At 33.1% G+C, this 17,551-nt stretch overlaps 1 protein-coding gene across 2 annotated transcripts; it reads right to left on the reverse strand.

The window, feature by feature from the left end:
- Positions 1-407: 407 nt before the first annotated feature.
- On the reverse strand, positions 408-9,597 carry LOC107923068 (DUF21 domain-containing protein At4g14240). 2 transcript variants are annotated; one of them, XM_016853307.2, is made up of 13 exons: positions 9,228-9,597; positions 9,041-9,117; positions 8,118-8,201; positions 7,919-8,032; positions 4,507-4,590; positions 4,284-4,355; positions 3,958-4,025; positions 3,480-3,567; positions 3,278-3,351; positions 2,826-3,186; positions 2,033-2,079; positions 1,860-1,941; positions 408-910 (listed from the first exon to the last, which is right to left on the reverse strand). In XM_016853307.2, the coding sequence occupies exons 1-13, from the start codon at positions 9,472-9,474 to the stop codon at positions 869-871; spliced, it is 1,440 nt and encodes a 479-aa protein (XP_016708796.1). In that variant the 5' UTR covers positions 9,475-9,597; the 3' UTR covers positions 408-868. The 2 variants fall into 2 exon arrangements, with proteins under 2 accessions (XP_016708796.1, XP_040935689.1); XM_041079755.1 differs by lacking the exons at positions 7,919-8,032; positions 8,118-8,201 and having other exon boundaries at positions 9,228-9,563.
- Between the last annotated feature and the right edge of the window lie 7,954 nt (positions 9,598-17,551).

The raw sequence follows: 17,551 nt of genomic DNA on the forward strand, positions 1-17,551 counted from the left end.
AATTTTAATATTCAATACCCAAGATCAATACAATCCAACCTTTTTGCTAATTTTATATATATATATATTATGCAACTTATATAAAATAAGAAATAAATTTATAAAATGATGTGAATTCCACATATAAATTTATAAAATTCAAGTTATTATATTTTAAATTAAAATAACGTCGTCTTTAAAAAAATTGAAATCAATTTGAAATTTATATTTTAAGTCAAGACTGAGCTTAAACAAACAAGAGTTGTAAGAATTCCACATATAACCCTGACCTCAACCCATTCCGATCTGACCCTTAGAATATTGGAGGTTGATAGAGTTAATAATCTTTCCCAAGGACTATAGTTGACACCGAAGAACACAAAGTCCTGAAAACAGTTAAATATGTTTCACCACTGCCATCAACTTGGTTCAGGCAAAGCAGAAAATTCAAATAGATAATTTTATGGCTTGAAGAAGCAGTTCACGAATTGAAATACAGAGATGATAACAAAGCTGCATTCAATGGGGTTTTCCCGATCTAATCTAGTTTCCATTCCACAGCTGTAGGCTAGTTAACTAATTGTTTATTTCAAGAGGAAAGTTACACCAAAAATTTGAACCAAATCTATCCCCACAAAATCATGGTTCAATTCCATATTTCTTGACCCAAAATGAAAAATATAATATGTTTGGAAGTTTTAATCACATTCTTCCTTATATAGAGAGAGAGAAAGCCATTATGCACAAGGGAAAAAAATCATCACGACACAAAGGAATCATGTCAATGAACCCACCCCTCATCGCTGGCATTAATCCGAACAATTATATACTTGTTTCATCTCTTTTTCTCTCAGCAGGTGTACCTTGAAACCTAGTAGAGTGAACCATCCTAGGCAGGTTTCTTCGTGGCTTGACCTTTGCTTTGGACCCCCTGGACGAAATTATAAACAGAATAAACACCAATACTCAAACTCCAACTTTGAGAACTCATTAGGTAGTCTTATAGAATTAAAATTACTTGGAGATGCAGTTTTTGTACTAGTCCTTGTCTGTGGTGTGATGATCATCTCTCACTGAACCTAATACCACCTTATAAAAGTGCACTAAGGGTGTGCTAGATTGAGTGAAAAAGTGGAATGATGGGTGGAGAAAGTAGAAAAGTGAAGAAAGTACATTTTGAGTGTGCTTGATAGGGAAGAAAAATGAGAGGAAAGAAAATAGGATAGATGTGTATGCTAGATCAAAATTATACACTTTTCAAATGTTTTATTTTATTTTCTTTCATTGTTCAACTCTACCAAGCAATGGAGGGAAAGAAAATACTTCTTTAGATTTTTCCATCTTTCCTACCAAGCACATCTATGGAAAGAAAATTTATATTTTCCGTCATTTTAGTTTTCTACCCCTTAATTTTTCGTCCTTCCAATTTTTTTTCCTACTCTACCAAGCAAAACCTAAAAGAATTTGGACAAAATTTCAAGCTCTAAATCTTGTCCGTCTCTAAAAAAATTGTGCATATTCCAATACTAACCATTAAAGCTAGAGAAGCTAGTGATTATGAAGCAGTATACAACTTTTGTAGTACCTTACAATGTGTTTTCTCTGTACTTATAAGCTATTAATTTTTTTATATAAAACAGTCATTGATTTATATAATTTTTTTTTTAGTCAGAGTACGCAAAGGAAAACATTAATGCTTTGTTATTTTATAAATAAATCCGAAACCTTCTTTTTCTTTTTCTATTAAGTTCAAAAGCTTTTGATGTTTCACAAGTAGTTTCAAATCTTTTGAAGATGCAAGTGACTCTGAACAGATTAAGCAGATCCATCCGTGACAGACAAAAAAAAGGAAGAATATGCTAAAAGTAACATTTCCTTACCACTCCCTTCTGACCAGTTAGCCTCCTACTCGATGGTGCACGTGCCACTGATGAAGCAGCTGCAGCTGCAGCAACACGGATTCTACAAAATAGATGATATGGAATCCATTCTTATTTTTCATATTCTTTTAGAACATAATTGAATGAATATTGAAGTTCTAACAGTCCAATACCTTTTATGCACGTCAACATATTCATCAGTTTCATCCACTATCTCCTCCTGTGTTAGTAACAAATCAGTAGCAATACTAAACCCTTTAAAGATGATACAGTTCAGACTAAGAAAAGATTTATTTCAAATAATTTACTTTATTATGGATGAATGAATAAATTATTCATTTACTGTAAATTAATATTTATTAATTGATAAGGAATTTATATTTTCAATCCATATACACTTTATGCTATCATCTTCTTTTAGATAGACGACATATGAATAAACAACACTAGATATAGTGGTGGAATCACCTACAAATGAAAAATTATTCAGAAGGTCATGAATGTGCCCATTGAAAACAATAAAAATCCAAAGGACAACAGTGTTTTTACTAACTGTTTCTTCAGAAGAAATATTTCGAGCAAGGCAAATAACTATTATGTTATAATAAAAAGAATGCACCAAGTATTGTGTGTGCAATGCAAAAACTTAAGGATGAAGTTTGGTTTGGTTTGGTTTAGGTACAAAGAAAATACAAACTTTAGATGCATATTTTAAGAGGGAAAAGGAAGAAGAATTAATAGTAGTTGTTAAGAAAAAACTTCTTTATGGTAACCTCATATATATATATTCTCTTTTTTTCAGGATATGAATTTATTTCTTAGGCCTCAAGAATTATTAAAAATTATTATGATATGCATTTAGCAATTAGTTATTTTAATACATTAGTTGAAGACTGGGATTTTATTGATTAAACAAGATTACTAACACATTGATCATTCATTTATTGAGGTTTTACTGTAATTTACCTGCAATAATTCTTCGAAAACATCTTCTAGGGTGATAATACCAATCACTTCACCATCTTCAATGTCCTCTGATGTGACAGACAATCCATTTGTCACAGCATCTAGCCTGCTTGTATTGGTAGGTCTTGACAACTTATCAACGTCAACTACAATGCTCTCTGGCTTCTCATCCAGCTTGGATAACAGAGGAGTAGTCAGCTGGGTATCTGCACTGGAGACTTTGTTTTCTTCAGACTTCAGTCCGTCAACAGTCGGAGGAAGGTTCTTATTTTTTCCTTTAGCCTTCACAACAGCTGCCATATGACTGCTGCCCTTTTGAAACTCATTCAGAATATCATAGAGAGGCATATCAGCTGGAACCCTGTCAAACATCCCATGCATGAAGTCTAAACTAGCAGGATATTTTAAGCTTATACAGAAATCATAACCATATTTATCAATAATTAAGAAACCTTGGAATTCTTCGGATGGAAACAGCACTGACAGGTGTCTCAGTTTCAGGGCGTACAGTGAGAAGGCTTTTCACCTTATTCCAATTTCCAAAAAGGATTTCAAATGCAGAATAAGCAAAATGACCAACAAGATCAGCAAAGCTTTAGACCCGAATGCAAGACTGCCATAAGACTTCATCTAAAGTTTAAGACAAACACATACCAGCAGAAGTCCAATAATATTTTTGGGATTCCCTGAGTAGACAGGGACTCGGCTATGACCACGAGCGAGGATTTTACCCATTGCCTCCCTGGAGTAATTCATTCAAGATTAAAGATCAGAGAGAGAGATAACTGAGAAACTTATTACATTATTTAGCATTTCAAGTTTCAACTAAGATTAAGGAAACAACAAAAAAGGAATACATGCAGGTGTTATATTGCTAGACTTCATTGACACATATATAGAAACTAATTATATAAACACGTTAATCAATAGGCATCAGTTAATAGGTAGCTATAAATTGCTCATTCACTTAGAAAGTATAGGAAAAGCAGAAGAAAGTTTTAACATATTTATCTCTTTTTATGACAGATCTGGAAGAAGGAAATAGTTGTAAAAGTACAAACTTTAGCACTTAAGATGATTAAAGTATTAATCCTTATATCAAACTTCAATATGAATTGAGGAGAAATATTACCAGTCCAACTTTGAATTGACATCTAAAGAGAAAGTTGATTCTATAGGTGTCATAGCCTCCTCAGCAGTCTGTCCATTTATCATAACAGAACAGGAAAAATTAGTTTAAGACGCCAAGGAAAATGAAGAAATTGTTTCAATACCGATCCTACTAAAGTCACATGACAAAAAGAAATGAGTAAGCAAAATCTAAATCTTATGTTAATTTATAATATTTCACTTCTGCACAGAAAGTGACCATTACTACAGTAGCAGTCCTCGACCATATCATCTTTGTAGAAGAAGATTAAAACCTATCAATAAAGTTACTTTTATTGTGATGCATACCTTTTCAGTCAAATCTAGTGCTCCACTAATAATTGTTGTTTCATCATGTGTGAGCTCACCTCCTTTTCCAGCCTAAAAAGTTAAATCAAGAAAGAAATCTTCATAGTGAGAAAAAGAAATGAATGTAATGGTTATCTTGTGCTATTTATAGGATTCTTCAAAAATTAGCAAACTTCTGCTAAGGGGTTACTATGTAACGTGCAGTGACATCAAATTGATTTACCTCCTGGCTATGGATGGAGACAAGGGCTTTTAGTTGAGCGCGCCTAAATAGTGCTTCATTATGCCCCAGTACCCAATCCAGAACCTGGAAAACATATATAACTTCAGTGCTTCATCCGTTCTAATGGCCTGTTAAACCACCAAAATGAGAAGACAAAACTGTATAGGCATTAGTGTTGTCTAGGCATGTGCCCAGGCATTGCACTTTAGTGTCAAACACAAAAGTGCCTCAAACCCTTTCAGCAAGGTGCATTTGATCAGGCACATGCTTATTGCATCTAGGCAGTCTTTTTGGTAAGGTGATAAGCACAAAAAAGCCCACCTGATTGAAGCTCTATTTTATTTCTTCTATTTTTTACTTTTTTATGCTATACCTTTACCATTAAGAAATAGAACAATATCGAACTATCATTCCATTATAGTCTTTGGTCAAGAAAGTTAAACAATATTTTAAAAAAAATAAAACAAGTGGCACCACCAATCATTGAGAACGTGCCCCATGCCATTCCTTTATAAATGGCATTTGAAGTCAAGGTATCCATTAAAAAACTACTCAAAATTCAAAAAATATATATAATATCTAAAATATATTAAAAATTCAAAAAATATACAAATTTATTAAGTTCAAAAAGTTTAATTTTTAAAAATATATAAATTATTTAAAATAAAAAAATTATAAAGACATTATACAATATATAAAAAACACAAATATATATAAACTCGGAAAACATAAAAATTCAAAAAATATATTAAAATTTATGAAATTAAAATTTTTTAAAAATTATAATATATTAATTATATAAAATAAAAAATTATAAAACATTATATAAAATATAGATAATTCAAAAAAAGGAAAAAGGAAATTCTAGTATTTAAATATATATATATTAAAACAGTCAACAATCAATAGTTGATCAACACCAGTCAACGATCAGTCAACGGCCAATCAACAGTTTGCTTTGGTTGCATTTTCACGGTTCTCCTAACTACCATTGGCCACACATGCCTGCTTTCCTTCTTTAAAACTTTGTGGTTTGTTGTGTAATTTCCAGCACTTGTCTCTGGTGTGGCAGTTCTTCCAGCAAGTGCAGAACAATGAATCCTAGTTAATATCTTGGATCCAATCTGTTGTTGCAGCTCCTTGTTTCCATTGGCCATCTAGATTAAGGCTGAAGCATCACTTCCCTAGTCCTCCAACGTAAGACCTCTTCATCCTTCCTCCACTCATAATTGAGATAACTTCATTTAAGGGTAGCAGATCCTCATTTCCTAAAATCTGCACCCTTACAAGGTCAAATTCAATGTTCAAGCCCGTCAGGAATTCATAGATGTGCTCCTTCTCTATGTATCTTTTCAACATGGCAGCATCTTCAACACACTTCATCTGGATGCATTGCAGGAGCTGATGCAGTTCCTGCCATAGTCCTTGTAGCAAATGAGCATATTCCATGATGGAACATGCTCCTTGTTTGGTCGCTGATATTTTTGTCTTCAGCTCAAAAATTCTTGAAGCTTGCTAGCCTTTGAATAGGTCAAATGAATTGCATCCCAAATATCCTTAGTCATGCTCAGGAACATCATGATGTTAATTTCTGGAATCATTGAATTCCAAAGCCAAGACATTATAATGGAATCATGTTCATCCCAGGCTTCAAATCCAGGGTCTTCTCTTGAAGGACAAGTGCCCAGCGAATGGACTTAAGCCAGAAATTTCCAAACCAGTTCGTATCTTGGGCACTTGTCATTTGCTGGAAAATCTCCCTCGAAGATCTTATGATACATAAGAGAAGACCCTGGATTTGGTAAAACACATAACTTCATAGGCCAGACACTTGTGAAAAGGACAGGTGTTAAAACTGTGCCTATTCATGGGGTTAATGTGTCTATGGCAAATGAAGAGTTTATGCATGTTTGAGATTTATGCAAGGAGGATCAATGGGAGGCTTGAGTGGTACAACTAACTAATATTGGTGTGATATCTCTCAAAAGATGTGATGTAGTCCATGGTGTGCAACGGTTAAGAAATCAAGGACCTATTATTTGGGAGTTCCATAAGCTGATCATGCAGTTTTCTGCACCTGACAGTGGGTGACATTTCATGGCCTCAACGATGAAACTGTGGAGTTAGTTAATGACAAGCAGCTAGCAAGAATGCACGTTTATCCCATGTGGACTTAGACCTTGCTGTTGACTAATGAGTGTCACGAAAGGTTGCCTAAGAGGTTTACTAATCATAAGATTCCTCTTATCGATGAGTTCAAGACGTTCAAGATTAAACTTTATAGATAACCCTTAATTAAAAAGGATGCAATTGTGACGGTGGTGGCTGAAATGAAGGCTTCTAGAATTGTTCGGATAGCACCAACTTATTCGCATCTCCAGTGATATTGGTTAAAAAACGAGGAAAGCCATTTTACCACTATTCGTCAAACTATCTACACATGATTATGTAAAGCCATTTTACCCCAAATTACCAAAGAACCCTGACTTCAATGCCCTAAGAAGCTAAGAAAGAGGATTTCCTCTAACTTTCTATAGTTTAATAAGGCTTTGTTTCTCATTGCTTTTCAAAAGTGCTTTTGGAGCCATAAGCGATGTTAAACAAACAACTTTTGAAACCAAAAGCGCTTTTAAACCCAAAAGCATATGCAGTGATTTTAGCTTTTGCTTATGAGAAAAGTACTTTTGAAGCCAAATGACATTTTTAACCCTTATTTATAATCCAATATATTTTATTTAATATTTGTATTGGGTATATAATTATTTTCCTATTGAAATTTATTCCAAATATATAACATTATATATTTAAATTTAAAATGTTTGTAATTTAATAATAATTAAAGTGTAGATTATATATTCAAATTAAATTTTAGGAATAATTTATTAATTGCTTGCAAATATTTAAAATTTATATTTCATATATTAAAATATTAATAATGAGTTACAACAATAGACTTTTTTATTTTTATATTCTTACTAAAATATCACAATATTAACGAATTTAAACATTATTTAAATGCATATTTTTACTTCAAAACATCATGTCTAAAATGAACATTTTATTTTTCAAAAGCACTTTTGGAGAGCAATACTAAACAACATAAACTTTAAATCCAACTTTTCATAAGCAATGAGAAACTGGCTCTAAGTCCCACGGAATTGTTTTTCAGGCCATCGGCCAATTAGCAACAACATAATACTCGAATCCAGCAAACATGGTTCAACTACTCATAAAACCGTCTTATTGAGTAAACAGACAAGACTAACTACAACAAAAGGTTCACAAAATCTACTCCATTTCCCATAGCATGTAGCATAAACTAGGACTTTTATGAAAGTTTCAAGAATAAACAGGAATTTTCCCAATATGGGGATTAAAAGAGTGCACCTCATGTAATGGCCTTTGAACTTACCTTTCCAATGGGATAAGCTATTGGATAGCAAATAATCATTAAAATCCACACAAGACCTGCAAGGTTTGCACCTACAGCAAGTCCATATCTAGTGCATATTGCTTGTGGAATAACCTAAAAGGTAAAAAGAAACTCTTTTTGGTCAAGGATTCAAAGGTTGAAAGTCAAGCTTAAATAATACAAAAGCTGAACAACCTACCTCACCAAAAGCTAGAACAAAAGTCACAGAAAGTATGATAGCCACATATTGATTGAAAAGCTTATCCAAGTATATAGGGAGGGCCTGCAAGTAATAAATATATCATGCAAGTCAAAGAAAGCCAACCTTCTTTCAAACATCCTCCAAATATGTAATGCAAAGAAAATTTCAAGTCACAAAGCAACTTATTATGCCCATTAGATAGCCTCAACCCCCACAGCAAGCATAAATAAAGCAACAATTTTAAAACATCCTCCGATTATGTAATACATAGAAAATTTCAAGTAATATTAAATGGTCACAAAGCAACTACGTTATGCTCATTAGATAGCATCAAACCCTTAGCAAGCATAAAAAAAGCAATTTGAAGTTTCTAACAAACTACTTGCGGACATGCTGTGAATCAGTTAAATGACACCGTCTGAACTTCCACAGCTAGTTAATTGATAATGGGAAACTACCTAAAATCTTACTCAATATGATATACAAAAGGCTTAGGAAAGAAATCAGCTAATAACTCTAGGTTAAATACTTCTTTGTAATTAGAGCTGAACTGCCTACTCGACAGAATCAAAACTTCATTCATATAATAAGATAAAGGCAAAAAAGTACATGGTGATGGATTCGGCATTCATTCCAAGATGCAAAGTTCCAACAAACTTGTATGTAAGAAACAGTATTATCAACAAGCCATATTACTAGGACCTCACTAATCAACTGAAAACTTCAGTTTGCTATCTCAGAAATTCATCGGAAAATCAGTTTTCTAGCAAATGTAATTCCAATCAAACATTGCTTATTCAAAAACTTTGAACGACCCTTACGTAATTTTCTTTGAGATCAAAAATCAAATAAACAAACATGATAGTTTCACTCAAATTCATATCAAATTGAACCGAAAAAGTTGTTAAATAAGCTTTTACCTCCATAGCAGCAGCATTGCAAAGAAGCAAAGTCACCAAAAGCTGATGCTGTTTTTGAACTACCGGCAAAATAGCAGCTAAAAACCCAAAGATATTTTTAAAAACAGACCAAATTTCACATTAAATAATAATCGAATTTCAATCATTCCTTCACAACTACTCCAAATCAGAACAAAAAAAAATCTACCTGCTTGTTTTTTCTCGGTGGAAGTGCCGCTCCGTTGAAGAATTTCGAGTTCGACGAGACCAAGCGACATCAGTCCGAGGGTGAGACCCGACATCATCCCCGCGAAAAGTACTAAAAAACAAGAAATCCCGGCGTAGATAAACCACCATGGAGATCCGAACGGAATCCCTTCTCCGACGGATTCACTGACCGAGGCCGCCGTGTTAAATAGCATCCTCGCCGCCAAAACCGCATTTATCGGATGCATCGTGGCTTTTTCAACTTTCAATTACAGGAGTCCAAGAAAGAGAATGAGAGACAAAGGTTGCTTTCTTCTGCTTCTTTTGAGGTCTGTGTAATATACAGACCAAGCAAGTCCGTGAATTGAGTGAAGACACGTGATGGATCTTAAGGTTTTGCTACGGTGTCTTCGCGAGCACGTGTGCACTGAAACGACAGCAATGATTTTAGTTAGCCAACTACACGTGGCAGAAAATTGTGGCCGTGATCTTCAGATGCTTTTGCTCAAAAGTAGAAAATAAGACTTCACTATTATTGTGTGCTTAAAAAGTCACTTTTTGCTCAAAAATCATTTTCGGAAGAAAAGTCGCTTTGGCTGGAATTTTTGATTTTTTAGAAGTATTTTTAAAAAACAGTTTTAAAAAGAAGTTACAATTTTTAATTTTTCCTTTCTTAAATGTATTTTTAGAACTTAATTATTTTTTATCCTTCTAATAATATAGTAATTTTCTTTTTTTTTCTTAGTGTTTAATTACAAATGTATTAAAATTATTAATTAAAAATAAAAAAAAATATTTTTTAAAATACTAATTACAAATATTTAATAGTTATATTTAAATATTTAAAATGTAGTTTATATATTCTAATTAAATTTTATAAGTAATTAATATTTATTACTTAAAAATATTTAAAATTTATATTTCATATGATGGAAATGATGTTGATTCATGTGGTTATTTATTTGTATATGGCTTACTAAGCTTTTAAAGCTTACTTCATATGTTCTTTCCCTATTTTATAGATTATCGAAGCTAGCTTGGAATCGAGGATCATTAGGAACATTGTCACACTATCGATCAACTTGCTGGTACTGTTGATGCTATGTATATATGGTATATGGCATGTATAGGCTAGTGTTAAGATGATATGTTTTGAGTTATGATATTAGCCATGAGATTTGGCTTGTAAATGTTGGTGTGTATTTGGCCATATAAGTTGGCTTAATTCATAAGTTTGATAAGTGATGTATGATGTATATAATGTCTTATGTTTTGGCAAGTTTAGTATGGATTCATGTGTTTGCTGGATGGTTAATTGATTTGGCTAATTATCAATGATGTGTCATGGATGAGAAATGGCATGTTGTGAATAGGTTTTAAGATGATGATTTGATATGTTTTGAGACATGAAATAGTTAATAAGATGGTGAGAAAATGCATATAGAAGTTAAGGTTATGGCATATTGTTTTGGCATGATTTTTCTTATGGATTTGAGTAGTGAAATGGATGGAATTTAAATGGCGTTAAATGTGCATGAAATGGTCATTTTTGGTTGCTTATTATATGTGAAAATGATGCCAAATGAATGCTTTTAGGTACATGAATGATAGGTGGGAATTATGGCTTAAATCAAGCTTATTTTCGTGCGACACGGTTGAGCACAAGGGCATGTGACCCCACCGTCTGACCCCTAAATCTTAGTTAAAGTAGTCAGTGAGTTACACGGCCTAGAAACACGGGCGTGTCTACTGGCCGTGTGTGGCACACGGTTTGGCACATGGGCGTGTGGCCGGCGTGTGGCTAAGTTAGTATACCCTCTAGATTTCACATGGCTATGGCACATGGGCGTGTCACCGGTCATGTGATGAAAGTCAGTAAGTATACCCTGTTTCCACACGGCCTGTGACACAGGCGTGTCTGGTGGCCGTGTGAGGCACATGGCCTGTTCACATGGGCATGTGAACCCTGTATACATGAAAATTTTCTAAGTTTCCCAAAGTTTTCAAATGTTATCGTTTTAGTCTTGAACTTCTTCCAAGCATGTTTTAAGGTCTCGTAGAGCCTTATAAGGGACAATATGATTATGTTTGATTAATGTTTATGTGATTCATGTATAAGAAATGTATTTGTATGCTATAATTGATCGATAATGCCTCGTAGCCCTATTCCGGCGACAGATATGGGTTAGGGGTGTTACAGGACGGATTTGATGGGAAAGAATATGATTACTTCCTGATGGTTATGGTTGGTATGACAAATGGCCATGTGACACCACCATGCTCAATGATGATCCTGAATAAAATGGAGGGAGTTCTCTTCACTTTCTCTATCATTAATTTATATTTTTAGTTTTCTCTTTTCTCATTTGAATAAAATGGTAGACTTAGATAAAAATTTCTTGGTTCATTACATTAATTAAAACTCTGTCTAGGAGATTGGGACTTAAGTGAGACCATCTATGACCCCTCTAGACTTTCCTAGGAGTTTAATTTAATATAATTTTTTGAAAAATATTCTTCTAAATAGCCTGAAGAATTTAAGTGTTTGTTTTGTTAAATAAAAGGTCAACTTTTAACCTAAGCACTAATTTCTTTGAGTTTGTTTTTTGGTTCATTTTCAGTACAGGAGCTTAGGATCCAAAAAGGAGCTGCCATTAAGCTTAAGACACTGCTAGGAAGGGAAATATTCAACCCTTTTCAGCACAAACCTATAGCCCTTGCCTTGCTCCACTGCCACTCCCAAGTAGCCCAATAGTGCATCTCACTTAACCCCTTAATGTCGCTGTAACAACCCGTTTTTCAATGGTGTCGAAAACAGTGGTTGCGAGACCACCAAATCCAATGAGTAAGTTCATAAATATTTTTATTTAACATTTACGAGTCAAATATGGTTTTTAAAAAGGTTTTTGATTTGATAAATTATGATTTATAAGCGATTTATTAAGTTCAAGTAGTAAGATCCTAAGGTCAAGTGGTTTTAGAAAAATGAGGTATCAGGACCTCGTTTCTATAAACCAAACCATAAATATTTTTATAAATATTTACGGATGTCATTAAGCTGATATTAAAGTTTCGTTGAAAATATTTAACGTTTCAATAGTTAATTAATTAAAAAGGACTCAATTGTAAAAGATGTAAAATTTGATCACTATTTGACTTGAATGATTAAATAGTTAATTGAATAAAGGAAAAGGGACTTAAATGGTAATTAAACCATGGTCAAAGTTTCCAAGCGGTAGTTCCATGATGGAATCCACTAGATTTTGGATTATTTGTTCTTTTAGTCCTAATTAGTTTTGGATTAAATTATAAATAACTTTATTTAGTTAGAATTTAATTAAATTGAAGGACCAGTAGTGAAACTAAATCTTCCTTAGATGGCAATCATGCCATATATTTATAAATTAATTATATTAAACAAAACATAAGTAAAATAATGGTTGTCATCTTCCCTTTTCTTTTGTTTTTCAACCGAATGAAGCCAAGGATATACCTTGAAGCTTCGGCCAAGCTTCCATGTATGCATGTAAGTCCATTTTAACCCTATTTCTAATAATTTTTATGTTTTTGAGGTCGTTGCAACTAGGTCCAGCTAGCCCATACCTTCGATTTTGAAACAGTTAAAGATTTTGAATGTTTCCATTGATGAATCTTGTGATTTTTGATGAATTTACAATTAGGGACTAAATTGTTAAAATAATAAAAATACAATGATTTGATGTGAAATTATTATAAATATGGGCTGATATGGGTTTCATGAATATTTGGCTGTTATAATTTGGCGTTAAAAATGGTTAATTTGCATGTTTTGGGCTTAATGACTAAATTGAATAAAAGTAAAACTATAGGGGTAATTTTATAAAAATGTCAAAAATGACCAAATTGCATAAAATAAAATTTTTTTATTGTCTGAATTAATATATTGTATGAAATTATTAATTTAGATCAAGAACGGGTGGAAATCGAGAAAAAAAGAAAATTACCAAAAATGCCCCTAAACTTTGGTATTTCTGTAATTTAGCCAGGTAAGTTCGTAGGAACTGTATTCTATATAATTTTGATTAAATTGAATGTTAATATTTGATTATATTTTGATTAAATCAATATATATATGTTAGTATGCAAATTACCGTGTTATGAAACAATGTAAATCCAATGATGTACGACAATTACTGAGCCTCGTTTGAATTTTAGGAATTCGTAAGATACAAATGACATGTCATTAGGGTTTACATGATTTGGGTGCTTGTCCTGAACATCCGACTGATGGCTAAGGTCCAACATGTGTTGCGGATACTCCACAACTCGCGTGAGTAGCATCATGTAGCTGTGTTCTGACCCACAACTTGTGTGAGCAGGCCCATTTTCCTTGCTCGTGTGAGTATACTGATTTACAGCTCGTGTGAGCATCTCGATTTACAGCTTGTGAGAGCATACCGATTTACAACTCGTGTGAGAATACATGTACAGGATTTGGTGAATTACAGTTATATGATTTAGCACACTATGTGTGAGCTATCCCGGGTATCCAACAGTATTCTAAATGGTTCAACGGGTATTATTCAGATATGAAGTGGTAAGAGTTTGATATCAATTAAGATATAGATACATGTGAATTTCATTGAAATGGTATTACATGGTATATTGAAAGGAAATGGATGATATATGTATAATACATGAATAAATGTTGTGCTCATCCATGTTTATAATGCTTATGTTATATGTTTATTTGGCTAACATGTTTGGTGTACATGCTTAGGCTTTGGCCAAGTTGTGGTTGGATTATGCCACGTTAAACTTATAAGATATGCATTGAAATGGTAAGTTCCTAAATGGAGATATGTTTGTGATCATAAAAGGGTGGTAAAATTTAAATTTTGTAATTTCTATTAAAATAGTTTATCATGTGGTTAGTTCCAAAGAGAATTATGTTTAAATGCACTAGCTTGTGGCTATGGTTGAATGATATGTTTATGTCTCGTGTGATATGCATATGAAATGGGTGTGAAAGGTAATGAAATAGTAAGTTCATACTTGAAGTGTGAAATGATGAAAAAGGGAATGATGAGTTGAATTGATGTTTTTATTTAAGCTAAAGATAGTAAATGCAATGGAAAGTAATGAAATGCAAATGAAAATAATAAAATTTGAAAAGGTTTAAAGTTTTATAAAATCCTACTATGCTAGGGATGATATGTATATGTGATGTTGTGGATTCATTCACTTTTTGAGTTGTTGAATATGGTTTCATGAATCTTGCAGTATTGGTATAGGATTATCTTTGATATGTATAAATTTCGTATATGATTAATGTTTATACGAGCTTACTGAGCATTCATTGCTTACGTAGTTGTTTTTCCTTACTTTTTTAGATTATCGAAAACTCGATCGGGTTGGAAGCTTGTCGGAGTTATATCACACTATCGATCGGCTCTATTTGTACTTTCAGATGTTTTGATTTTGGTTATAATGGCATGTATACGCATTTTTGGCTAATGTTTGGCCTATGTGTTTTGGTTTTTGAAATAGATATATGGTTTGGCTTGTGTTATGGTATCTTGGTTGTGATTATGGTATTTTGAATGTTGACAAAGGCTTGGTTTGTCACATGTATATAAATGGCCTTAATTTGGTTGATATCATAGCTTATTATGCTAAAAATGTTTTAGTCAGAATGATTGATTAAGTATACATATTATAATTTTCTTGTGGTTGGTATGAATGTGGTAAATTTTTACATTTGCTATAAATTGAGTTATTAAATGATTAAATTTTTTGATAGTTTTGAAATGTAAACTCGGTAAAGCTCTGTAACCCTATTTTGGTGAAGGATACATGTTAGCAGTGTTACAGTCTCAGGCCTTAACTTTTTGAATCACCACCCTGAACACTTTTGTTCGAAGTCATTAGCTACCGCACCTAAACTATCCTTAAACTGCCACCCTCTTCAACTCTAAACCTTACCATCGGCTACTCAACCATCTGCTCTAAACTGAAACCACCCTTAACATATTTCTAAGTCTGATGCCAAGAGTCCCTGCATCTAGCACCATTTCACGAAGTGAACAGTTTGATATAATGGTTATGCTACAACACATGCAGTTGCAGGAACAAGCTTACTTGAGATAGTAAAAAATGCAAGATGACTCAATTAGAGATACATTTAAAAAATATATATTTCATAACCCGTTTGTTTTTGTGCTTGAATTTCCAAGCTTTATACTCAAACCATGGACTCCAATGTCAAGGAAAGAATGAGGCGATCAGATTTTGAGGGGTCTGCAAATAAATAAAAAAGGGGGGATCTTGTCTCTACTTTATTTTATCTCTTAGGATATTTCTATTTCTCTCATAATAAATCAAGAGGTTGAAATCATTAATAAAATTGAACAATTTATAAAATAAGAACTGTGACAATAGATATGTACATGTCTATGATTAGATCTGTCTAGGAAGAGCTTGGTATTTAAGCAGTCAAACTTAACTTACCTTCTTTTTCTGGGATCCTACCTGGTGTACAATATCTATTCACTTCTATAGTTTCATTTACTCTATTGTTTTTAACAATGAGGACATTGTTTATCTTAAGTAGGGGGGCCGAAAAATTGAAATTATTTTCTCTCAGAATAAAATTGTAATATCCTGAATTAGGGCCTAATCGGAATAGTGGTTTCGTGACCACAAATCTGAGATAGAAATAATTATTTTATAATTATTTTGATGATTATGATATGATTGCATGATTGTGTGAAAATTTCGTGATGAAATTCTATGCCTAAAGTGCTTAAATTGAAAGTAGGGACTAAATCGAATAAGTTGCAAAACTTGCATTCTAGAAGTTTTTAGTATGAAATTGTTTTGGAATATTAATGAGGAGGTCTTAAATAGCAATTTGACCAATTTTAAGTTCATGGACAAAATTAGGACATGGAAGGAATTTTTGGAAAGTTTAGTAGTAAGGGTATTTTGGTCATTTAGTTATTAAAATGAATTAAAAACAAAATTAAAAGCCAATTTTTTGTCCATCTTCTTCATTAGGCCGAAATTTCAAGGGTTCTCCATAGCTAGGGTTTGTTTCAAGCTTCCAAGCTCTATAGTAAGTGATTCCAAGCCCCGTTTTTAATGTTCTTTACGTTTTTGGAATCCCGGTAGCTCGATTAAGCTTATGTTAGCAATAATTCAACCTAGGGTTTATATTTGGAAAAATACCCATAGGTGAAATTTGTGTATTTTGATGTTTTATGATAGAATATGGGGTTTTAAATTATGTTAGACAACTTGTACTACTCGATTTTAAGCAAAAACGAGTAAAAGGGCTTAATCGGTAAAAATACCTAATAGTCACAAGTACATGTTAGAGTGAGAATTTGATGTTGCCATAGAAGAGAAAAGTGATCAGCATGTTGTAAAACGTAAGAATAAGGAATAAAGTTTAATCCCGAGCCTAGGGGCAAAAATGTAAATATGCAAAAGTTTAGGGGCAAAATTGTAATTTTGCCAAAATTTGAGTTAAGGATTAATTTGATAATGTGAGTATTAAATGAGCTAAATGTGTTATTTTAGATCAAGAAAGACGTGGAATCGACCTCAATCGAGGAAAAGAAAAGATTGTGGACTAAATTGCAAAATCTTTGTATTTTGGTACCAAGGTAAGTTCATGTGTAAATAATGTAGCATAATTGTTATTTTTAAGTTATTGATATTAATTATGTGTTATGCTAAATTTCATTATGAAATGAATGCTTTGTGGTTAATTTCAAATAATATGTAAATTATGTGGCTACTTGTTAAATATAATTGTTATCGAGTATTGATTTCGGCATTCTACGGAAGACGGCAAGGATAAGTGTTCGTGAAAAATCCCGTTTGAACCTTAGGAATAGATTAGGATACAAGTGACATGTCACTAGGATGGTTGAGCATCCGAACTCGTTGAGTTGAGTCCGAGTTCACTTATGGATGCGAATGTCCGAACTCGTTGAGTTGAGTCCGAGTTCGTGAGATGTAACTAGGCATCCAAACTCGTTGAGTTGAGTCCGAGTTCACTTATGGATGCGAACGCCCGAGCTCGTTGAGTTGAGTCCGAGTTCGCTTATGGGCGGGTTACATGATTGCTTGATTGAATATGTGGCACTTATATGCAAATTATCCATGTATCCGAATTATATTCCGATGTGTTCAACGGGTAAAGTTTTACTCAAATGGAAGAATACTCGAGATGAAAAGAGACGTATTGGTAAGTGATGAGAAATGGATATTTTGGACAGGTATGTATTTAACCCTCGGGTTGAGTGTTGATTACAACCACGATAAGGTAATAAGATG

Source organism: Gossypium hirsutum, chromosome A10, assembly GCF_007990345.1.
Source record: "Gossypium hirsutum isolate 1008001.06 chromosome A10, Gossypium_hirsutum_v2.1, whole genome shotgun sequence".
Classification (NCBI taxonomy): Eukaryota; Viridiplantae; Streptophyta; class Magnoliopsida; order Malvales; family Malvaceae; genus Gossypium; species Gossypium hirsutum.